This window comes from Petaurus breviceps, unplaced genomic scaffold (genome assembly GCF_028583685.1).
Source record: "Petaurus breviceps papuanus isolate PSGF00001 unplaced genomic scaffold, PetGlider_PUasm1.0 90740, whole genome shotgun sequence".
In the NCBI taxonomy this organism is placed as follows: domain Eukaryota; kingdom Metazoa; phylum Chordata; class Mammalia; order Diprotodontia; family Petauridae; genus Petaurus; species Petaurus breviceps.
In genome coordinates, this window is record NW_027187330.1 from 5,936,868 (window position 1) to 5,961,147 (window position 24,280).

The window sequence follows — 24,280 nt, forward strand, 5'->3', positions numbered from 1 at the left end:
CCCCCCCTCTCTCTCTCCCTCTCTCTCTCCCCCCCTCCCTCTCTCCTCCCTCTCCATCTCTCCTCTTTCCTCTCTCCAGGGATGTATGTAAAGTATATACTTGAATCAGACAGTTAGAGCCCTGTCTGTTGGTCTTTGTTTTCTCTGTATTTTCTGTTTGTGTTTTCTCTGAAGTTCAGGGTGCTGACTTTTGCCCTGAACTACTGAATGTAATTAAAAAAGGTTGTTAACCCCTTGAACAGCAATCTTTCCTACTAAAGCAGATCTAAGGACCTGTACTAGCAGCCATCCTGGGTATGCCAGTGTGGTTGTTGCTACATATGGGGTTCATATGGGAAATTTGTGGAGGACCTTAAATACCAACTAAGGAATTTGGGCTTCATTCATTAGTAAGGGGAAACCAGTAAAGGCATGCATGCATGCATGCATGCGTGCATCACACATAGAGGGAGGGGTACTTGTGAGCGATTCATATCACTTCATGCAAGACTTTAGAGAGACAGGCAGAGCAGTTTGCATGCATGTGTTGTAGTAGTTTAGAAACACAATCTGAGAGTTGGAAGGGACTTTAGTGGCCAGGTGCACATGAAAGGAATCCTCATTATTACATACCCTACCAGTGGTCACCCAGCCTCTGCTTGAAGACCTCCATGACATCCCATACCGCTTTTGGACAGCTCGGACTGAAATTTGTCCTGCCGTCAGCACTGCATTAGCCTCTTGGCAACTTCCACCCATTGCTCTTCCATGTGACAGCCCTTTAAATTCTTGAACTTGAGCTATCACAGTCTAGAAATAAGGCTTGATAGGGCCCTGAATTGTGACTGGGGTAGAAAAGAACAGATTCAGAGATCATCAAAGGTCTGTTATAGTGATGGTGACATAAAACTGAAAGTTTTTCTAACAATAAAAAATAATTTAATAAATAATAAGTACTAGGTAAAGCTAGGGACAGCACAAAGTTGTGGGCCTGGAGTCAGGATGACTCATCTTCCTAAGTTCAAATCTGGCCCCTAGGCACTCAGCTAGGTGTGTGACCCTGGGTAGGTCACTTCATCCTGTTGGCCTCAGTTTCCTCATCTATAAAATGAATTGTATAAGGAAATGGCAAAGCACTCCAGCATCTCTGCCAAGAAAATCTCAAATAGGGTCAGGAGTTGTGTACTACTGAAATGACTGAAAGAGAGCAAGCACTTGGTTAGCACTCTGCTACACTATCATATCCTGTGTTCAAATGAATATTAAATACTTTGCAAACCTTAAAGCACCATATAAATGTCAGTTATTAGAATTGTTTTTGTTGTCCCCCTACAGTCCCTGGGCCTCCAGTCTGGGGATAACATCGTTTTTCTGAGCCTTCTACTGTACTCCTGAGTTTAAGTAAGGTTTATGTAGCAACATAGGGAGGAGTATGTTGGTGAATGTTAACAACAGGATAGGGGCCTGGGAGTGGGAAGGGAAATGTACGCACATATTTTTAAGTCTACTCAGTGACACAATAAATTAAATCCTGATTTGAAGTGATTTCTAATTTCTGAAGTGTAAGTACTCACCTGAAAATTTTTGTTGGAGCTAGCTTTCACACAACCCTGATTGTATTCATAATATTTTTTTAAAGCTTCTAATTGCCTAAATTAATCTTACTTTATTATAAGTCTGTAATTCTGCATTGACAAAACGAAATTAAAATATGAATCCTACCAAGTTATTTTTTAACTCTAAATAAAGTTCACAGAATCTTCAGTGACAGCTCCTTTATGTAAACTTCATTTTGCTTTTGGAAACTACCTAATCTGCTTTTTGAGTTACCATGATTAATATTAATCACGAAGATTAATATCCTGTATTGCATAATCATATGATTTTAATAAAATCTTTAAAATGTTTATCTCTAGCAGTCTTCATATGATGAGTGAATGTAATAGGATAATGAAGAAACAGTAGCCAATTTATATGAATTTAGGAGACTACATTTGCCTCAGTCAATCTGATTATGTCTTTTTAAATCAAAGACTCAGTTTAATTTTGTAATTCTGACTTCCCTACTCATTTTAAAACAAATTGATCTTTAGAAACTTGGATATAGGAAATTTTCTAAGTATAAATTTAGCCCAAAAGATACAACCGAATTAAAAAGGTGGTTCTTGTCTGTGTCACCAGTTTCTGGTAAAATTCATTTTTGTCCAAAGAAATTCTGTTACCTTAACATTTTTGTGCATTTAGGAAATTGTATTTTAAAGGTAGAAAAAAAAAGGTGTCATATTCCCTTAAGGATGTTTTCTTAGAGAGCAGGTTGACTGTTCTTTTAAATGACAAAGCTAAGACACAAATGAAGACTGATTCTAGTTCGCTGTATGAACACACCTTTCATTCTAAGCTCAAGTGCATAATTGTCTGCATCAGTCTTAATTTACTATGTAAGGTCTATGCTACTATCTGTGTGTATTTCATCTGCTAGTATGTACCAATTAAACCCACCCAGATAGACCATAAAAAGGCAGATAAGAAAAATAAAACACTGAGTATCTCAATTTAGTAAATTAGAATCATCTTTAAGGGATTCTTAGCTGTCTGAAATAGAAAACATATTACACTACAGAAATTTAAACTATATTAAATACCCAGCTTGGTGCCTGAATATATTTTTAAAAAATCAAATTGTACTCATTACTGTGCTTCTTGTTGTAGGATTTCTTTCTTGGGTATTGCAATAAGTGGAAAATGAGCTTGCTATCTAAATGTAATACTATATTAAGAATGATTTAACTGCATGATATATAGCTTTTTTCATAACCAATGCAAATTTAAACTGCTATTGGGTCAGTGATCCTTGACAACATAAAAGTAAAGCTATATAGTAGTAAGGTTATCAAATAGCATGTTATATGAACTTATTGATTCTTTGAAAACTATATGCTCATTTTTTAGTGATTTATTTAAATATATTATTTGATAATATTTTTGCACTTTGGTTGATATATGAGAAAGCAGATGATTTCTCTGTGGGTTGTTACAAACAGATGTATGCATTGATTAATCTTGTATTGGGTATCTTCTTAGTGAGTACATAGAGAGTAAGCTCTTAATATATACTTTATGTGCCAGACACTTTGCTAAGAATTGGGGATCCAAGTGCAAGCAAGGCAAATAGTATTGTGCCTTCAAAGAGCTTACATTCTAATAGGGAAACACACTGCATAAAGGGGAGCTGGAAAATGGGATAGTGTAGAGATGGAGGACTGATTCTGAGCAACACAAAGTGAAGGCTTACCTATCAAGAACTTTGGATCCCAGAGGTGAAGTCCCAAGATCTGATGGAGGTAGGGAAGAAGATTCTAAAACTAACTGTTTTTTCTGAAAATGCTTACATTTCTGAAGGTGAAGGTTAAATTGTAAACAAATACTTGAAGATGACCAGATGTAATCTCTAATTGAGATTTTTCTAAGTCCTGTGTTTTACAAAGAGGATATGCTTTGGCAGTTAAAAGAAGTGGTTATCTTTTAAGCAGTGAGAGGTGGTTTGGGAATTTTAGAATTCGAAGAATACTTTAAAATTAATATTTAGTAGCACTCTTTTTATTGAGTCTAAAACTTAAATTTGACAAGTTCCCACATTTAGCACTGATCAAAATCGTGTTAATCTTACTTGAAGGATTCAAAACAATTATGAAAATAGAAGTAACTGGTGTAGTGACAGAAGCACTGGATTGACTTTAGAGAACTTCACTTCAGATCTTAGCTTTGCTGTTTAATCATTATTTGGCTGATTTTTTTTCTCTTAAAAAATTCTTTGTAATGTAGGACATCTCTCTGAGATGAGGGAAGGCACAGCAGGAAATTTAGCTCTGTTTAAAAAAATCAATAAAAATTTATTTGAAAAAGCAAAATAATATAAATTAAAATCCTCAATATCTTCCTGAGATATTCTTGAGGGAGCTAATTTGTTGATGAATTCTAACCCATTAATCTTTTTTCTTGGCATATGTTTGAAGACTTCTCTCCAGTCATATTTATTTTAAATTTTCATTTAAAACCTTTGAAAAATTTTCAGAAAAGGGTAGGGGAGGAGATGGAACAAACATTTATTTATTACTTACTATGAACTAGACACTATTCTGAGGGCTGTATAAATATTATCTCATTTGAGTAGTGTTTAACTTGTGAGTATAAAGCATCTCGCTTGAGTATGACATAATGACTTATCCAAAAATGGATAAATATAAATAATTTTACCTCTTTTGGCCTCACTTTCCTTTTCTGTATGATGAGAGAATTGAATTAGATAGACTTTAAAGTTGTTTTCTCTTCAAAACCTATGACCCCATGATCTTTAAGATGCTTGAAACGTGTGTTTTTATGAAAATCATGTTGTGCAAATGATCATATGTTTGGGAAAATAACTACATTTGCCAGGTAAGTGTCAGAATGGTAATATTACTGGTAGGAATAATGAAATGACCATTACCTATGGCTATTTCATTTTAATCTGTTATTCTCCAATATGGTGAATTTTCTTTATAGTCTGATTAAAGTTCCTTTTTTTTTTAGTGATAAAATTTTGCATGTTAATATATTACCAGTAGTTGTGGGGGCAATTAACAATTGTTGTTACTGCTTTCATATACATACACACAATAGAAGGAGCTGTATTTCTTTCCAGGGGAGACTAAAATTTGATTACTTACTCTCTAGTTTTTGTCATATATAGGATAAGATTAGACATTGGTTTCTTATGTAAACAATTGTCCTGTTTGCCATTTACTTTATGGATTAAAAGCTACTGAGCTTTACTATTTCTGTGCATCTTTGGATTTTAAATATTAGTATGAAGAAGTAGAATTACTTTCTTCTAAATTTGAAAATTAATATAAATTGAAAATGAATGTTGCCAAATTACAAAGAACAAGCTTAGCTTCAAAGAAAATGCATTGAAAATATGAGAAGGTGCTTCTCCTTTGCAGAGGTGAGAGATGGGTACACAGATGTGGAACCTTGCATATATTGTCAGATTTTTTTTTGATGCATTGATTGGCTGGGGTTTTTTTCCTACTTAAAAAATTCTTTATTATGTATGATGACTCTCTGGGGAAGGAGACACTGTAGTGATTTTCAAAACAGGGAAGAAAACAGTCTGAACATTTTAGTATAGTAGCATGACTTTGGTTGCTGGCAAAAGTCTATAATGGGTCATTAAAGAGTTGGTTAGTTAACATGTAAAAGAGGAGATGGTGATTATAGAGAGCCAGAATGGATTAATCAAGAACAAGTTGTGTAAAATGAGGGGGAGAGAGAGGGAGAAGAGGAGGAAAAAACAATGATTAATGTTGAATTTAATGTGAAAAGAAACTTTATGTAATGGAGATGTGCAATTTTATGTTCAGTCCTCTTTTTATATTCCACACTGTATATGGAAATGTCTTCTTTGGTGTTTAAATACGATTAAAAAATAGCTAAAAGAATTGGTTATGTCAGTCTTAACCTTATTTCCTTATTTTGGACAGGGCTATTACACTAGTAGATAGGTGACTCAGTAGATAGAGTATTGAGCCTGAAGTTAGGAAGACCTAGGTTCACATCCAATCTCAATTGCTAATTGTATGACCCTGGCCAAGTCACTTAACCTGTGTTTGCCTTAATCCACTGTAGAGGGATATGGTAAATCATTCCAGTATCTTTGCTAAGAAAAATCTTATGGACAGTATTGGCGTCTGTGATGTCATGAAGAGTCAGATGTGACTGAACAACAGTAATTAGGCCAATAGATTAGGGGAATGCTGTAGAAATAGTTTACCTGAATTTTAACAAACTGGTTGATAATGTATCACATTCTGTTCTTGTGAGAAAGAGGAATAGAAATTGATTCTGTAATTACAGTTAAGTGAATCAGTCCAGAACTGGAGGAGTGGTTAGATTTAGGAGTCAAGTGACTTTAAAGAAATCCAATACTAACTCAAATGACATGAAGCCAGGAGGGGTAGTTAATGTGTTGGATGACAGAGTTAGGAGCCCAAAAGATCTTGACAGGTTAATGTTCTGGGCAGAAACTAATTAGGTAAAATTCAGGAGAGACAAACACAAAACCTTATACTAGGATTTAAAAAAATCGGCTTCATAAGGACCTGGTGAGCAAGTTCACAGTTTGAAAAAAAATTTGGGTATTTTAATGGACTACAAGTTCAGTATGAATCCTCAGTGTATTTTGACATCCAAAAACCTAATTAGTCTTGGACTGCATTGAGAGGCAGGCATGTTTCCTTCCTCTTCCTCTCTGCTCTGCAGAGAGCTTCCAGGAATAAGGAGCTAAGAGTTCCTCTCTACTGGTCAGACCACATCTGGAACTTTGTGTTTGGTTCTGGCACCTCCATCTAGGACAGCTGTTGATAGACAGGAGAGAATCCACAGGAAGACTACCAGGGTGGTGAAGGGCCTTGAATCCTTGCCATATGAGGGTTAACTAAAGGAACTGTTGAGATTCTGTTGAATTTATGTTCATTATGTTGACATTCTGGAGAATAGATGACTCAGAGGAACATGATGTGCGTTTTCAGGTGTTTGGGGATCTGACTTCAGAGAGCAGAACCAAGAGCAGGAGGGAGAAACAGAACTCTTTGAGCAGAAGCTTGATGACCCTGTGAGTGTATCACAGAAGGGATTCCATTCAAGGATAAGATTAGCTAGATGTCCATTTAGGGCCCATCGAGCTCCAACATTTTGTGTTTCTGTCATTTTTAATTAAGAAGTTCTTTTAAAAATTGTACTTCACTACTTCAAAGGTCAGTGTGCATATTCTCTTAACCCTCTTTAATAATAAATCAGTAATAAAAAAAAAAACCATTAATCACCTGGCATGTGTAAGCATGAAACAGTTCCTGCCTTTGAGAAGCTTACAGTCTCTTCACGGAAGATAAATAAGCAGGTCACAATTAATGTAAGCTGGCAGATTGCAAAATTCAATTTAGTGTGCATTATAAAAATGGCATTAGGTCACATTTAATGCCAGCCAAAATTCAGTTAATATGATATATGCGAGCCATTTAAGGATTTTCAGCATTTGTTTGTTGTTGTATGTGGATGTATGTGTTGTGATGATGAGGATGCAGCAGCCAAATATCCTTCCTAGTATCTTGAAGAAAAATAGCAGAAGAAGGTAGACACTCTGATCAACACATATTTAATGTGGATGAAAAAGACTTATTCTTGAAAAAGATGCCTTCCAGAACTTGACATTTCCAAGAAAGAAAGAAGGATCTCTTAACACTTCTATTGGGAGGCAATGTAGAAAGGGATTATAAGTTAAAACTAGGGTTTAGTTATTGATCTTAAAATTCTTGTGCGCTGAGAGCTACAACCTTCTGTCACTTCCAGTTCTTTGGCAGTCAGATAAGAAAACATTTTGAAGACTGGGGTTCAAGTTATTTTAGCCCAGCTTTTGAAAAATATTGCAAGGACAACAATATTGCTTTTAAAGCTTTATGATTTTAGATGATGTCCCAGGTCATTCAGCTACACTTGGTTCACTGTGCTGTGTGATGTAAGCATGCAAATTGTGGATAAAATTCTCTACCAGTGTATGTATGAAGATTTAAAGAAAGGAAAGACAATGTAATCTATGTTGCTAAAATAGTTAAACAACAATAATGATGTTTTTGTCATAGCTTCATTTTAGTCTTATCTTTCAGTACTATATTTAATAATTTAAAATGTTTTAGAAATTGTTCTTTCTGTAACTACTTTGTGAATTTATAATAACTTCAGTCTTAGCTTACCTATATTTTGTAAAGTGTGTGATAATCTATCTCAGCCTATTCATGTGGGAAAAAAAGATAGGATAATATAGTACAGTTAGATAAATTGATCCAGAAGTGGGGGAAGGGCTAGACTCAGAGTAGTCTTTTCCTTTCCTGTTACATTATGCACTTAAACAAACACATAAGAACTTAGTTTTAATTTTTTTCATTGCATATTTCCATTTGGCTGGAATTACCATATTTTACATATAACTGTACCTTCTAGTGCAAAATTGAATAATATGATTACTTCTCAGAATTCATTATTTGCTTAACTGTGGCCTCTTAGTATGTGCATATAAAGTAGGTCCAAAGGCAGTGTGACTGATGGCTAGTCTTCTGGTGATGCCTTTTTAGATTTACTTAGATAGGTCATTATGACATGAGAAACCTTTTTGGCTTGGTTGAACTTGTCAGAACTTGGCTCTGGACTAGGACTTCAGTTGAGTGTATATATTGTAGGTGGAGCTATGAACAAACATAATTGTTTTGCCAAACAATTTGGAACTGTGGAAGAAAAATGACTAAATTGCTCATCCTCTGATACAATGATATTATTAAGGGCATATTCTCCAAGGTAGGTCAGAAAACAGAGGGAAGAAGCCAAGATGGTTGCCTAATTGGAAGACAGATTGTCCAGTTTCCATATATCTTACTTCAGCAAAATTCTAAAGTCTAGACCAGTAGCACTTTTAAAAAATTAACTTCCCCCTTAAAAAAAGCCCCAATCATACTTTTCTTTGTAATTTGGGCAGGTCTAGTTTGTAGATGGGCTATTCTTTTGCAGTCAGACCTTTTTTTGCACAAGATCCTTAATGTAAAATGGTATGCAGCTTGTACAGGTTTTTTCTTATTTTAAACCAAAAGTCAGGATAGAATGTAACAAAAGGTAGACTAGAAGTGAAATGGGTTAGCAGACTATCGTGTACATTTTTAAGCGTTCTTTTAAAATGTTTGTACATTATAGTTGGGACCACCACTGTTGTACTTCTTTACCTTGTTGGCTTCTTTTTTTCCCCTCGTTTTATGCTTATGTAACTGAACATGTACCAAATAGTGGGAAATTGGCTGCAAAATGAAGCACCTAGCTTTTATTCCAGCCCTTTTAACTATCTGCACTGACAAAATATCTCACCACGGTACAACTGCAAGGGACTACTTGTGCAGTTAAACTATATATATGCCATATGTCAATTTCTTTGGTGTTAGTATTGTGTCCCTTGGTCAAAGTTACTTGTTCATGATGAACTGTTTTTGCAAAACCAGTCATAGGCCTAGTATCTTTGGGAAACTATGGAATATGCTGACTATTCATACCAAATTTTCCATCTTGATCAGTATTTTAATTTTATTGCTAAGTTTCCTTGTAGAAGGATGCCAGTAGATTTGGAGGGTGGTCTGAATACGATAGTAGTCTGTGTAGTTAGAAAAGCTGCCAGTGAACAATATGCCTCCTTCATTTTATTTGGTTGCAGCTGTGACTGTTATGTGATTTTTTTTTTTTAACATTGAGATAGAGAGATTTTTTTAAAGTGTTTTCTTCCCCTTTAATTTAAACAAAACATAACTGAGCCTGCTTAAGTTTCTGATTCTTTATATTAGCTGCTCTGTTGTTTGTTGGATAAAGTAATTGAGACATTTCCACTTTTTTGGCCACTAGACAATCTGGATTCTGATCTTGGCTTTGGTATTGGCCCCCTTTATACATGTAGACAATTTATTGAACCACCCTGAGCCTGTTTCCTCCAATATAAAGATGCTTATACAGTTATGCATAATTCTGCAGTAGTTTTATATATGTAGAAACTTGTTATTGTGGAATTTTTAAAGTTAAGGTAATGATCTAGTTTACATTACTCAGAGACAGGAATCTTTACTGGTATAGTGATGTTTTGGCATAATTCATTATTTATGGAATGGCGTTTTATGAATAAAAGAATGAATGAATATTTATTAAGCACTTAACTATGTAAGCTCTGTGCTAAATGCTGAGATGTAAGAAAAGCAAGTCAGCCCCAGCTCTCTCAAGGTGTTCGAATTCAAATGAGAGTGACAACACATGGAAGGCTTTAGCTGTAAGTTGGATGCAAAGGTCCCATGGTCCTTAGAGTACAGTAGCAAAGCAGGTGGTAATGCTTCTTTTTTAATGTCATTTCCATTGATAAAATTGTACCAGTTTCAGATGTTGAGCTGTTTGACAGCTAGGAATTTTGGTGATAAGAACTTTCTTTTCTGGGTTTTCAGTTAGACATGTCTGTAGCGCTTGCAAGAGTACTTCCTTGCCAGGCTGCATCTTGACAGTTCGTTTCCTAGATGATGGGCTACAAGTATTGCTAATCTTCAGACTCTTGTGTTAAGAGTCCTAGCCTGTCTGAAATAAAGTTTCTGGAAACCACATGGGACTTAAGGAGAAAACATTAAAACGGTTAGCAATTTTTTTTTTTGAGCAATGTACTAGATAACTGAAGGATATAAATAAATATAAGGTCTCTTACTACAGTCTTAACTAGCATAGCAAGAAAAGTATGATAGCTGAGCCATGGGGCGGTAGCTCTGAGGAGTTTATAAACTTTATTGTTTGACTATTTATTTTGAATACTGCAGAAGCTGATGTTGTGTGAGGAAGTATAAAGGACAAGTGTGACCTTGTAGTTACAAGATATTGTAACTTTGAGATTCATGTGGTTCCTTACTATCTTATGCTGTGTATATTTAGATGTGTTCTGTCTCTGTTTTGTGCATTTTTCCCCAGAGCAGCCGTGATGCTCAGCTGCCAAGATATGAGGCACAGAAAACACTTGGAGGACATAACCATGATGGATCTTTGTTTTTAATGTTTTATTAATGTTTTTCCCCCAAATAGAGCTGCCCATTATAGCAAAAACAGACAGGTTGACCTTGTCTGACACTGTATGTAGCATTTTTGCCCATTATCTTTCAACTTTCTACTGAGAAAAGACAATTCTATTAGTCCTCTGTGGTCGGTATTAGTCATGACATTAATTTGAATTATAAGATCATCTAGAGATGTTTTCATTTATTTTTATGGCCATTGTATCCTTTTGGTTCTGCTTTTCTGACTGCATCAGTTCATATAAGTCTACTCAAGTTTCTCTGAACTCAGTCACGGTTTTTTATGGCACAGTAATATTTCGTTACATTAATTTATGATTTTTTTCAATTGTTTTCCAATCTATGGGCTTTAACTTTGATATGTTGTTTCCAAAACTATCCTGCTTAGCTGTACTTCCTTCTGAACTTCTTTCTAGACTGTTCTTTTTATCTTTAAAAATATTTTTATTTCATTAAATATTTTCCAGTTACATGTTTTAACATTCAGTTTTGAAATATCAGGTTTCTACCTCTTCTTCCTCCTACTCCGATGTATAACTTCTTTTACCTTTTTCAAACCCTCAAAACAGAACTAGTCAACTTTCAACCCATTTGTCTTTGTTACTTAATTCTCAGTACCCTTTGACAACGTTAAGGTTCTGAGTTTTTTCTCCCCATTATATCATCCCCATAATATAAACTCATTCCAGTTGTTCAAATAAATTTATCTCCTGTAACTCAGTATAGTACCTGGGACATAGCAGGCACCTAATAACTGCTTATTGATTAATTGATTGATCTTGAGTTTGTATTTCAGAGTTCCTACTTAACTTGACTTTTTCATCAGAAATGTTTAAAAGTCATCTATTTCATTAAAGATACATTTTCCCCCTGTTAAAATTATCTTCATCTTTTTCAGTATAAGTTATTTTTACTTGTAAGCCTTTATTTTTTGCCTATTGATTTCTATTTGATCTGTTATAGAATTCAGAGAGCCCATTTCTTGTGTAAGGATTACAACTTTCTCTTCTAAGCTACTTATTCTCATTTCAGTTCTTTTCCTCCATAGCTTTGATTTCTTGATTTCTTCTAGTTATCCATACAGTTCTTGTTGAAAATCTATTCCCCTTCACCTCTCCCTGCCCTTCCCCCCAATCTCTACTTCCATTTGTTACAGAGTTACTTAAGCTTTGTGTTGGGGGGGACAGGGAGGAGGTGGGGCAGATAGAATCACTAGATTTGTAATAATTTTTCATAACTAATGTGATGTTTTCTTTGAATTACTCATTTTTCTAGCTTTACTTCTTGAATTGGGACTGTGTACTAGACCCAGGTTTTGCCCCGTACTGGTTTTTTGAGTGGAGTGGTCAGCCCTTCTTGTTTTCACCCTGGGTTTCTTTGCTGACCTCCAGCTTTTGGGTTGAGGGCCATCTGGATCTAGAAGTTTAGAATGCTAGGTCTCCAGGGCATCTCTTGCATTTTCAACAAAGATTGTTATGAGCCTTAGATATTACCTTCAATTTACCCTGTATCTTACAAGTGTCTCCATCTTGTCTTCCGTGTTACTGTTTAAGGAGGACAGACTTTTCACCCTTCTTTGTATCCCTAGCACTTAGTATAGTTCCTGTTACATAGTACACCTATAGTGATTAGTTCATAGAATTATTGTGAACTTCAAAGAGATAGAATTTGCTAACTGCTGTATATGCATCTGTTTTTACTATGATGGTAGTGGTGGTGGTGATCACAATATTGATTTTAATCCACAAAGTTGAATAGTTTTATACGTCTTACTTCAGGTGACTAAAGACTCTTTCAGCCTCAGTATCACATATGCACATGGTTAAAAGCAGGTATATTTTGCCTGTGAAATATGAATGCGATTCTACTGGGACACCCTATTTCTATAGATTTCAAATGCTTGTATGCTGTAATAATTTTATTTACCACCTCTAATGGTCATTTAGCCAGTTTAAAAAAAATATGTGTAGTTCTTTTAATCTCTCTTTAAGGAATAAACATGGAAATACAATTATTTTTATTATTTTTATTTTATTAATAATTTTTATAATGTAATTTTCTGTGTTCTATGCACAGGACAACAGAATTCTTCCACAATTTAACAGGTGAAGAAGGAAGAGAAACAGAAACCAGAACTGTAGATACAATGTGATAAGGAAATTTATCAGTCATAATGAAATAACAGATAACTCCAAGGAAATATACTTTCCTTAACAAAATCTAGTAGGTGTTATCATTTTACTGAAAAATATCTAATGAATTCCTTATTTTAAATTTGTAAGACCATAGCATAATGGTATAGAATCAGGATTATTTTTTATTGCTTGTAGTTCTGATCTTTTTCTGATATTCTTATCTTTCAATTTAAGAAACTATCTCAATGGTTTTTCAAAAATGAAGGTATTTTTAGGACCAGTATTGTAATAAAGAAATGAATGGTACATTTTGAAGACATATTTAATAATTGCATTTTGTTCAGCATTTTTATATTAAAGATGAAAAGCCATTTAGAAAAGTTATTGTAATAAAAATGTTAGCATTGTATTTCTTTCTTTCTACATTTGTTAAATCATGGAATCTCAGAATTAAATGGGATCTTCACTTCTCATATCCAGTTAGTTATATCCTATATACATTTTACCTTATCGTATCCCTCCCATCCTTATCATATACCTCCATATTTCTACTATCACCATTTTTGTACAGGCTGTCATTTCCGCGCATTTGAACTATTTCAGTAACTTCCTAAATAATTTTCTGGTCTCTTTTTGGAAGTCTTCAGACTTCATATTATTACAAGAATAATTTTTCTTATAAATAGATATGGTCATTTCATTTTCTCAACCCCTCTCCCCCCCAAAAAAAACTAATGGTTCTCTTTTGCTTACCAAGTACAATTTATTTTCTTTTCCTTGGCATTCAGATCTCTCCATAGTCTGATGTCATTGTACCTTTACAGAATTAGACCACATTTTTTCCCTCTTCCCTCTGTGCTTTAGTCTAGATTGGACTATTCTCTATTCCCCAAATTTCCCCTCTACTAAAATCTAATCAAAATGTTATTGCCATCAAGAACTCCTTGATTCTTTAGTATTAACCTTCCTTCTCAGATACCTTGTAGCATTTTATTTTATACCTTTCTAATGCAGTTATCATATAATATTATTTATTGTAGTTACCTAAGATTGGTCTAGATCATAAATTCCATCAGGGTAAGGATAGTATCTTAATAAACCTAATGTTTCCTATTGCTCTGCACTTAATAAATAAATTTTAGTGTCTGTTCCAGGTGTTGTGATGAACACTGGCTGAATTACAGACCTGGCTTTGGCACGTACTAGTTGATCATTTTAGACAAAGCAGTTAACTTAGCCGGTCATCTGTTTCCTTATCTCTAAAATGAAGGAGTTCTAGATAATCTGGAATATCTCTTTGCACTCTGAAATTCTAAGCTTCTTCCACATGGACAGCAATCAGTTCATCATTGTACTTTAGGTATTGTTCAGTTGCTAATTTTTCCAACAATGCTATCATCTAGCCCCACTAATTTATCCACAGGATTAACATGAGTGACTGTCAAATATTTTGCTAAAGTTGGAGTGTAAGGTGACTGTGGCATTCTCTGATCTACCAACCTCATAAAGTTACATCATCAAAAAGAAAATAATTGTTATTTAACCCATGTTGTATTCTAGCACTAAATACTTCCTTTTCTAAATGCTCCCAATGTGTTTAAAAAAAATCCATTCTATAATTTTACCAGTGCTAGCTTATAAACTTCTTAATCTGTAGTTATTAGAAGGTACTTTTTACCCCATTTTGAAATATATGTTGTTTGGTCTAATCTTTTTTTCCCTTTTAAAAACTGACTTTTGACCTGATCCATTTGATTGGCATGTCTTCTGCTCTTCATGAATTTTCCAGAACTTAACTGAGCAATAATACCTAAAGCACGATAATGAACTGATTGCTGTCTATGTGGAAGAAGTTTAGAATTTAAGAGTGCAAGGAGACATTCCAGATTACAGAACTCCTCATTTTAGAGATAAGAAGACAGTTACCTGGCTAGGTTAACTGCTTTGTCCAAGATCGTTCACTAGTACATGCAAAAGCCAGGTCTGTGATTAAACCAGTGTACATCACAATATGTAGAACAGATACTAAAACTTATTAAGTGCAGAGCAATAGAAAACACGAAGACACTATCCTTTCCCTCATGGAACTTAGGGTCTAGACCCAATTTTAGATAACCACAATAAATGATGTTACATGATAACTGCATTAGGAAGGTATAACATAAAATGCTAAGGAAGTCAAAGCTAGAAAAATTCCATATGTATAAAAATATTTTTGGTGGCACTTTTTGTAGTAGCAAAGAACTAGAAATAAAGTAGGTTCCATCTGATTTGGAGAATGGCCAAACAAATTTTGTTAAATTAATGTCATGGAATATTACTGCAGTGTGAGAAATGACAAATAGGAAGACTACAGGGAAGCAGGGGAGATAAATATAAACAGATAAAAAAGTGAGGTGAGCAGAAACACATAAAGAAACAAGGTGCACAATGGCTACAACAGTGTAATTGGAAAAAAACCAAAATAAGACAAAATTGGATGTTACAAGTTTAAAAGACCATGCTTACCCTAGAGAAGAGATGCAAAAATGTGCCTCTATTCTTTCTTTGCAGAGAAATGGCATTTTGGGGGAGCATGGAGATGGGTGTTAATAAGTTTGGAATATTTCCTGTACTTTCAGTTCTGGTGGTTGTGGTGGCTAATTTTTCCAAACTTTTTTTTTCTCTTTTTATTCTTTGTTACAAGGCATGGCCCTCTGAGAATAAGGTAAAGATTGCAGGGAGAGGAAGTGTCAGTGAAGGGGATATATTTGGAAATAAATTTGATAGAAACAAAAGATGTAGTAAAATGTCTTTTAAAAATAAGACCTTATTCAAGGAACTTATTTTTATGTGAGTTCAGTGGTTTTGTGTGTAAGCAGTGCTTCTAGATTAAGTAATTGTCCCCTCCATCATTTTAACAGATGAACCTAAGATGAATTTGTTTTGATTATATATTTACTTTATTGTACAAAATAAAATAATACTTAAATTTTTATAGTGTAGGCCACATACAGAAATAGTAAGCACAGTTCAAATGTAATTAAAATGCCTTTTAGGGGTGGAGGGTAAACATAGCCTTTCATTGCACCATAATGTCATGTTGGCAATATTTTGGAAATGCATAGTTACATCAGTTTTTATGGCCGTATAATTTGTAGGAGCTCTTGACATATCATAAAAAAAGTTACTTTACCTAAGTTTATCTTAGGAGCTATTTCTGAAGTTCTTTCTTTTGGTATTCCTTGAAATAAGAGAAATGATTTTTCCCAGTGGAATGAAGTCTTATTTAAAATACTGCAGGTAAGAATTGGTTTGAGATGGAAATCTGGGAGTGTAAAAAGGGATACTTTTTCTCTGAACCAGTGCTTTGGGTAATGATGGCCATTGTAACATTTTGAAGCTCCTTCTTTGATGGCCTCACTTCTTAGTTCTTGATATAGATAGTATATGGATGCATCTGGCTTTAGATTCTCTTAGGTAACCACACTTATTGAAATATATTTTTTCTCCTTACATGGTAGGAGGTGGAATAAACAGAGATTGGAAGACAAAGAGCAACGTAGAAAGGCTGAAGAAGAATCTGAGGAAAGCGATGCTGAATTTGATGAAGGTTTTCGTGTGCCAGGTTTTTTGTTTAAAAAGCTTTTTAAGTATGTATTACATGCTTCCTTCTTTATATTGTGCCATCAGATTATTATGTGTAAATAAATATTTAAAGAATACTATAGTAGCTACCTGTGGTCTCTAAAGGCGCTTATAGCAGTTTATTGCAGATACAAACACAGTCAATTCTAAATTTATGCCAAATACTGTTCATTAAAATTAGATGATAATAAATTGACTAAAGTGAATATTGGACTTGTTTTGTTAGCTGATAAATCTATACAGAAATGGTTTGGAGGCTAATAGCAGTATGAAACAGCCAGCAGTGAAAAATTTTTTTTCCTTGGTGAATTAGTTTCAAGGAATTAAATCTTGAATTTCTTAAATTGAATTTCTTTGTAGCCATAGTCTTTCAAGATAGACTTTAGTATTAAAATAAATTTTAAAAAATCATTTTTCTGTGTGTGAAACCATGGGTCTTGTGCTTTGATATTCATCTGAATACTTAACTAATAGGAGAGATGATGATACCTTAAGGATTAAGTTGGTGCCTAAAATTACTTAAAATTTCATTGACCAAAATTCAATTGATTGTGCTTCAAAGAACACAGGACACTGGCTATGAGTTGGTATTGACCCCAATTATCTAACAGCTGTGATTCTTAGTTGATTAATGTAAATTCTAAAGAACATTTTCACTGTCATCGCCCCTGGGGTTTTCTTAACAAGTTACTTTAGACAGCCTTTCTAGTTGTGCATAGAAAGTTGAAGCATTAAGTAGCTTCTTTATACTCATTTGCATCTTTAATTCCTGGACATTTATCTCTAATAAAGGTTGATTTTTTTTCCAAGAAGAAACTCTCATTAAGACAGTTAAAAATTAATTCATTATGGAAACTTAGCTGACAGTCATTCTGTTAAGATGTCTGCTTACTATTAATATGCATTCATATGGCTCCACTCTTTGCCCTAAAGATCTGTAATCATATCATCTATGTTATTTCTTCTTAATCTGAGTAATTGTTTTGGGGTGGCAGTGTGAGAAAAGAGAAGATGAATGAGTATGGTTACCTTTATTCAACAAAAAGGCCTACTAAAGTTGTTAGTGGAAGAAGTAGGACTAGAATTTTAAATCTGAATGCAAGTATAGGACTCATTCAAAAGCTAAGAATTTTTTACTTTTGAGAGGTAATTGCATTATTCATTGACCTCAAAATGTCAACTGTGGAAAGGCAAAGGAATAATTTGTTGGCAGCACTAGTCATCCAATCTAAAATGCTTGCTTATTAAGAGGTTTAGCCTCATCAACGTAATTTAAAAACAGAAGCAAAGTACATTATAAGTAGTATTAATAAAATTAGAACTTAAAATGACAAGAAATTTGCCACCAAGAAAAATCATAGTAACCTGACTAATGGAAAATAGTGTATCTCTAGTTGTGTAATGTCCTCTATCATAAAGTCCTAAATAGTCCGAGGAATTGGGTAATGATTATTTTGATTTAAATGTCAAGGTTTTTTTTTTAATTAACAAAACATGGTCCATAGTTAATTGGAACAAAATTTTACTTTTTTTCTCTCACTTTTTAAAATTTTTTAGTTTACATTGTTCATTTCCACAAGATTTTGAGTTACAAATTTTCTCCCCATTTTTCCCCTACCCACCACCCCAAAACAATGATTCCACTGAGTATCCCCTTCCCCAATCTGCTCTTTCCTCTATCTTCCCCCATTCCCCCTCTGACTTTCCAGTAGGGCATGGTGGATCTCTATGCCCCAGTGCCTGTATATCTTATTTCCCAGTTACATGTAAAATAATAATTATAATATGTGTATATATTTTTAAATATTTGATTTTAAAGCTTTGAATTCCAGAATCATTTCCTTCCTCCCTCATCACCCACCCTTACTGGGAAGATAAGCAGTTCAATATAGGTCGTATATGTGTAGCTATGCAAAATGTTTACATAGTGGGTATATTGTGAAAGACTGACTATATTTCCCTCCATCCTATCCCACCCCTCACTTGTTCTGTTCTCTACTTTGATCCCGTCCCTTTTCAAAAGTGGGTGCTTCCAACTTCCATCCCCCGCAGCCTGCCCTCTCTTCCATCATCCCTTCTCTCGTCCCCTTCCTCCTACTCTCCTGTAGCGTGAGATACCCTATTTAGTGTGTATGTCATTCTCCTCCCTAAGCCAAATTCAGTGAGAATAAGGTTGACCCATTCCGTTTTGCCTTCCTATTCTTCCCCTCCATTGTAACCATTTTCCCTTGCTTTTTCTATATGAGATAGTTTGCCCCATTCTATCTCTCCCCATCTCCTCTCATTATATTCCTCTCTCACCTCTTAATTTCACCTTTTAAGTATCATCCCTTCCTATTAAATTGGTCCTGTGCCCTCTGACTATGTATACCTGTAAACATATATATATATACACATTCACATATGTATTCATACACCCATGTATCCTCCTATATAGACATATATGTATGTGTATATATGTATACATTTCTATTCCCTTCAACTATTCTCATACTGAGAAGTTTCATAAGTTACAATTATCGTTTTTCCATGTAGGAATGTAAATAGTTCAACTTTGAAAATTTTACTTTCTAAATAGTTAGAATATGACTCCTGTGGTAGTCAGTATAAATATTTTCTAACTCGTTTAATTGCATAGTCCTTGAATTTGTTTCACTTCTGAAAATACAGAATTTTAAATATTTTACAAATATAATAAACCTTGTATATTTTTCTGTCTAGCATAGGAAGGGATTAATGAGGCTGATAAATTTCTCTTTTCTTGTGTATAATTAACTTTTAGCCAAGCTAATTGAATTTTAAACTGTACTTGTAATTTTACTGTATTGGAATTAAATTAACAGAGCATAGTACAATACACAGGGGAAAGGAGTTTGGAACGTAGAATTATCACTCCACTAAGAATTTCAGTAGTTAGTGTAGTAGAATAGTCAACAATTTTACTATATATTTAAATTTTAAAGATTTGTGTTAAGTTTGCTCTCCAGTCATTTGTGACTCAACATTGAGAGGTCAGTCTTTCATCTTTTTTTTTTTTTGGAGGGTGAAGGTAGGGCAGTTGGGGTTAATTGACTTGACCAAGGTCTCACAGCTAGTTTTTGTGTGTGTGTTCAGTTTCTGAGGCTGGATTTGAACTCAGGTCCTCTTGACTTCAGGGCAGGTGCCCTATTCACTGCTCCACCTAGCCGCCCCAAGACTTTCATCTGCTAACTCTCCTTCCAGCTACAGTAAAAAATATATCTTATTTTAAAATTAAATACTCTGTAGCAGGTTTACATGCAAATGTAATGATAATAATCTATAGTTGGCCTCCCATGATTGAAATTTGTGAAAAATTCCTGAACCTCATTGGTTGTTAGTTCTCTGTTTCTAAAATATCCAGAAAAAGTACATTTTACAATCTGCCATGATATAAGGGGTGTTAAAAGTTTCACAGTTATAATCAGAGGACCCATTTTTAATGTGTACCTGACATTACTTTTGTGTAGTCTAAGCTTGCTCCTACCCTCAGAGCTATAGAACAGTTCTTCCACATGATCCCTAGGATATTCTGTCCTGTACATAAAGATGTGTGTTAAGGCCACAGTATGGTTATTCAGTAAAAGTTAAATCTTTTTTTAACCTTCATTTGTTCAGCATGGTCAATTCAGTTTCTTTAGTTTTCCCAGTAAGATAAAAAGAAAATTCTTATAGGTAGAAATAGATGTTAGAGAGTCTGAATTCCATCATTCATAGATGAGGCTGAAACTTTAGAAAGTTAGATGATGTTTGAGGTTACATAGTGGCAGAGTCATGGTGATATACAATGTTTGTGTACCGTACCTTAGTTTTGACATGTGTTTTAAGAAAAATTTGTCAGTATAAATTGACTTACGTAGATTGTTAAGATTTTGATCTTTTTTATTTTTGCCTTGTAGACAACCTATCATACTTTAAATGAAATTTGTTTTTCCTTTTCTGGGAATCTTTATATGTATTCTCTATAAACTTTACTATTTTTATTGTGAAATCTTACAATGTTTATCAGGTTTTTTGCCACCCCACATAACAGTTTTGTTGGCAAACTTAATGAGAAATAATTTTTCTAATTAACGCTTTTACTTATGTCACAGTCACAATGCAACTCTCAGATTTTTGTCACTTATGTTTAAAATAGAAGGGAAAAAAAGTTCACGGTAGTCTCTTTAGCAGGAAAATGACACAAATTAAAACTGTAATTCAAACTTTAGTTCAGTGTCAAATTTCAGGTAGGCAAAACAGTAGTGAACAGCAAAAACTTAAGAAACTAGGAAATTCCTTTTGTAAGAAAATGTTCAATTATTTTCCACTTGGTCTAGAAAAGCTTAACCTTTTTTGTCTTAATGGGTTTATTTTTAGATATTTGACTTTAAACTTTTTCCTAATTTCTTCCTTTGTATCTGACTCTTATATTGTTTATTCAGTATTTACAGAAAAAAAAATATATCTTACATCCTTTCACCAGAGGATGTATTTCTTTTTCCTATTACCTGTGCCAACTCTAAAAAAGAGCCAAAATTTGTGCTACTGTTGCAGTCTGTGATCCACTTAGTAAAAATCTTTCTTTTAAGTGTAAAAGGCTTTTTACCCATTTAATCTTCAAGGCCTTGACTTTACCCAGTCCTTACTTTTCATTTAAAATTGTTGCAGGTCTTTAAATTATATTCTCTGTTATCTTTTAAGTCTGATAGTAGTATCAGAATAAATTTACTTCTGATAATTATTCACCATATGCCATTTGTTGAAACAATACCTAATACTCATAATTGTTAATTATGTTGAAAAATAATTTCCATTTAGTTTTTCTTATTGAAAAATATAATTTCACTTAGGTGAATTTCTAGTTGGATACTTTTAGTAAATAAGCATTTTCAGTATTGCCTATCTTTGTCTTTTATTAGACGGAGAGAAAATAAGAATATTGTTTTCATCATTTATTATTTTTATGTAACTTTCCACATAAAGAAAAATGTTTGGAGGTTAGATAGTAATATAAAAAGCTTCATCTCTTAGCAGGCAGCTCACCAAGTAAAAAAAATGAAAGTAGCTCCTAATTATCATGTCTGTCAGTTTAATTAGAAATGTTTTAGTATTCTGTAAAGAACAAATTTGTGACATATTATGGCTAAGTATATCAATAATATATGACCTTATAAATACAGCACTCATGTAAAACACATCCAACATGTTTCTGTAACTGGTACTAGAATCTTGCCAAATGATTAATTCATGAGTACTTTCTGTTATGATCAGTATTATCAAACATTTGCCGTTTTCTTTTTTCTTGTTGGTTCATGTTGTTGTAGGTACCAGCAGACAGGTGTTAGGTGGCTGTGGGAATTGCACTGCCAGCAGGCAGGAGGAATTCTGGGAGATGAGATGGGATTGGGCAAGACCATCCAGATAATTGCCTTCTTGGCAGGTCTGAGCTACAGCAAGATCAGGACTCGTGGTTCAAATTACAGGCAAGTGCTCCTCTGCAGACTGTCAGTCTGTGGAGCTCAATTAATATTTCATCAGATGTATTGCTGGTGGAGGAGGGTCTTGTGAATTATTGATGACATTTCAATTACAATATTCCTTTAATTCTTTTAGTGGGGGACATCAAAGGAAAATTTTTACGAGACAATGGAGCTGTAGGGCAGGAGAAATTAAACATGTAACACTTTTAATGAATTCCAGGCATTGATGCTTCATTTTGCAGATGAGCCCCACTAGATATTTTGGGTCAATACAGTGTCTAAGGTTAGCTTCCACAAATGGATTGTTTACAAACTCAATTACATTAATATCAATAGTTTACACAATATGGAATTTTAAATTAGATATAATACCTTTAGTTTCATTTATTAAATTTTACATTAAAATATTTGTTCTGGCAAAACACCAGGTATGCACTACAGGAAGTATAAAGTCTATTCATGGGGAAAGTTGGAGCTTTGGATTAGGAAATTGGAAGCAGCTATCCAGAATTTCTTTTATGACTAACGTGCAATATACCAATATTTGTAGGTCTGTTTTCTTTGGAAAGCTGATGTTAATCTGTTTATATTTTACTCCTCCTCCTGCTGCTATCTAAATCTGCTTGATAAATTCTAATATTAGGAAATATTCTTTATTTTAAAGAATTGCATGAAAATTCACACTTTAAAAACTCATCTCAAGATGATCTGAAAATAAGTGATCAGTATTATCTAAATGTGGAATTATGCTCATTTGGGTATAGTGCAGAAATAAAGTAACTTTTTTTTATTATCCTACATATTGAAATAGACTACTTTTATAATCTAGTAAACAGGCCATGAAGAATTTGTTTTTAGAAAGTGTAATTGAAAGACAGTTAATATAGACAAAAGTTATGATAGATTAAATAGTGATAAGACATTTCATCATGAAACCAGGTAATCTAAGATGGCCTTTTGAGTAATTGGCTTCTCATAATGAGTAAAAGGTTATCTATATTTGACTGGTTATAAAGTGGGTTTCCTTTGAACCTTAGATATAAATTTATATTTCATATAAAAACACAATGAAAAAAATTATTTGAAACAATTGAATATTTGGTGTTTTGCATCTCCCTTTCCATGACTCAATAATTTAGCATTATGTAATTGTATGTTTTATTTGGAATTAGCCCCTCTGTTGGTTTATGTACTTTAATGGGATTTTTTTGATGACTAAATTTCCTTAAACTGTCCATATAGTGATTTTTGGACTTTTCTTTTTTCCTTCCAACATTACAGAACTTGTGTGGATCTTATGTTTTGGGCCTAGGAAACCTGAAGTCTTCCCTACAGTGCTGTTTGGATATAAAAATTAAAACATGTTTTCTCCTGAGTAGGAGCAATTCTATCAGTAGCTGAAGTCAGTACTAATAATGAGCAGCAGCTGTAATCAATTAACTATCAATGCTCATATCCTCTGTTCCATAATGAAATAGCATGGCATATTGGATTATAGCCCAGATCATCTTTATTAAAATAGTATCGGTGGAAATGGCTTCAGTGAATGTGGTTATATATCACCCAAACAACTGGGCTATTTGTGAATGGAGATATACTCAGGAGCATAGTCCCTTTAAATGTGCCCATGTTGCCATGGAGAATTACAAAAGAAAATAATTTATACCTATCCTTGTCCCCTGAAGCTGGATAACTACTTCATTTTCATGACCTAAAGATAAAGAAACGGAGTATAGTGGTATTGGCAGGTATCATAGGATATCAAATAGCTCATGTATATTTTCTCATATATACATATACACATATGTATACACAGACACACACATAATAGACTACAGGTATCTTAGACTCAGTGAAATATAGCAGGCTACATATATCTCATCTTTAGTCATAAATTAAAAAGTAGTGGACAAAGGAAAGTAGTAAGTCTCAGCAATTGGTGATCTTTAAAAAAAAAGAGATTCAGTGTCAAAAAGGAGAAACATATTGTGTATGGTAAAAACAAAACCAAAAATCAAAAACCTCTTTTCCAGTCAATAGGCTCTCTTTTCTTAATGAGTTTCATACTTTCTTTTGACTTTTGGAGTAGTAATAATACAAAAATGTTAGATCTGAAGTTAATTACAGGTAGGGCATAAATAGTTCACTTCTCAAATTGGCATTAATTCTTTTAGGCCATTGGATATAATTTAGTAAATTCTTGTTCCTAATAATAATTATTGTCTCTAGGCAGATCACTTCCAAAACTCAATTTCCAACCTTGATGTCTCCTTTACTCTAGTCCTCAGTGCCCTCTGTGCATCTTCACTTGCCTGTCTAATTGGCATTTCAAAGTCAGAATATTCAAAATTCATTGTATTTCACCTTAAACTTTCCTGTTTCTGTCAAGAGTACAAGG

The 24,280-nt window shown here is 33.9% G+C and overlaps 1 protein-coding gene across 2 annotated transcripts in view; it reads left to right on the forward strand.

Moving 5' to 3' along the window:
* Nucleotides 1-24,280, forward strand: part of ERCC6 (ERCC excision repair 6, chromatin remodeling factor) — a 105,303-nt gene that overhangs the window by 38,206 nt on the left and 42,817 nt on the right. For both annotated transcript variants that reach the window (XM_069067228.1, XM_069067229.1), the window contains exons 6-7: nt 16,279-16,407; nt 21,727-21,885. In XM_069067228.1, the coding sequence (XP_068923329.1) occupies nt 16,279-16,407; nt 21,727-21,885 (288 nt within the window). The remainder of the gene's footprint in view (nt 1-16,278; nt 16,408-21,726; nt 21,886-24,280) is intronic.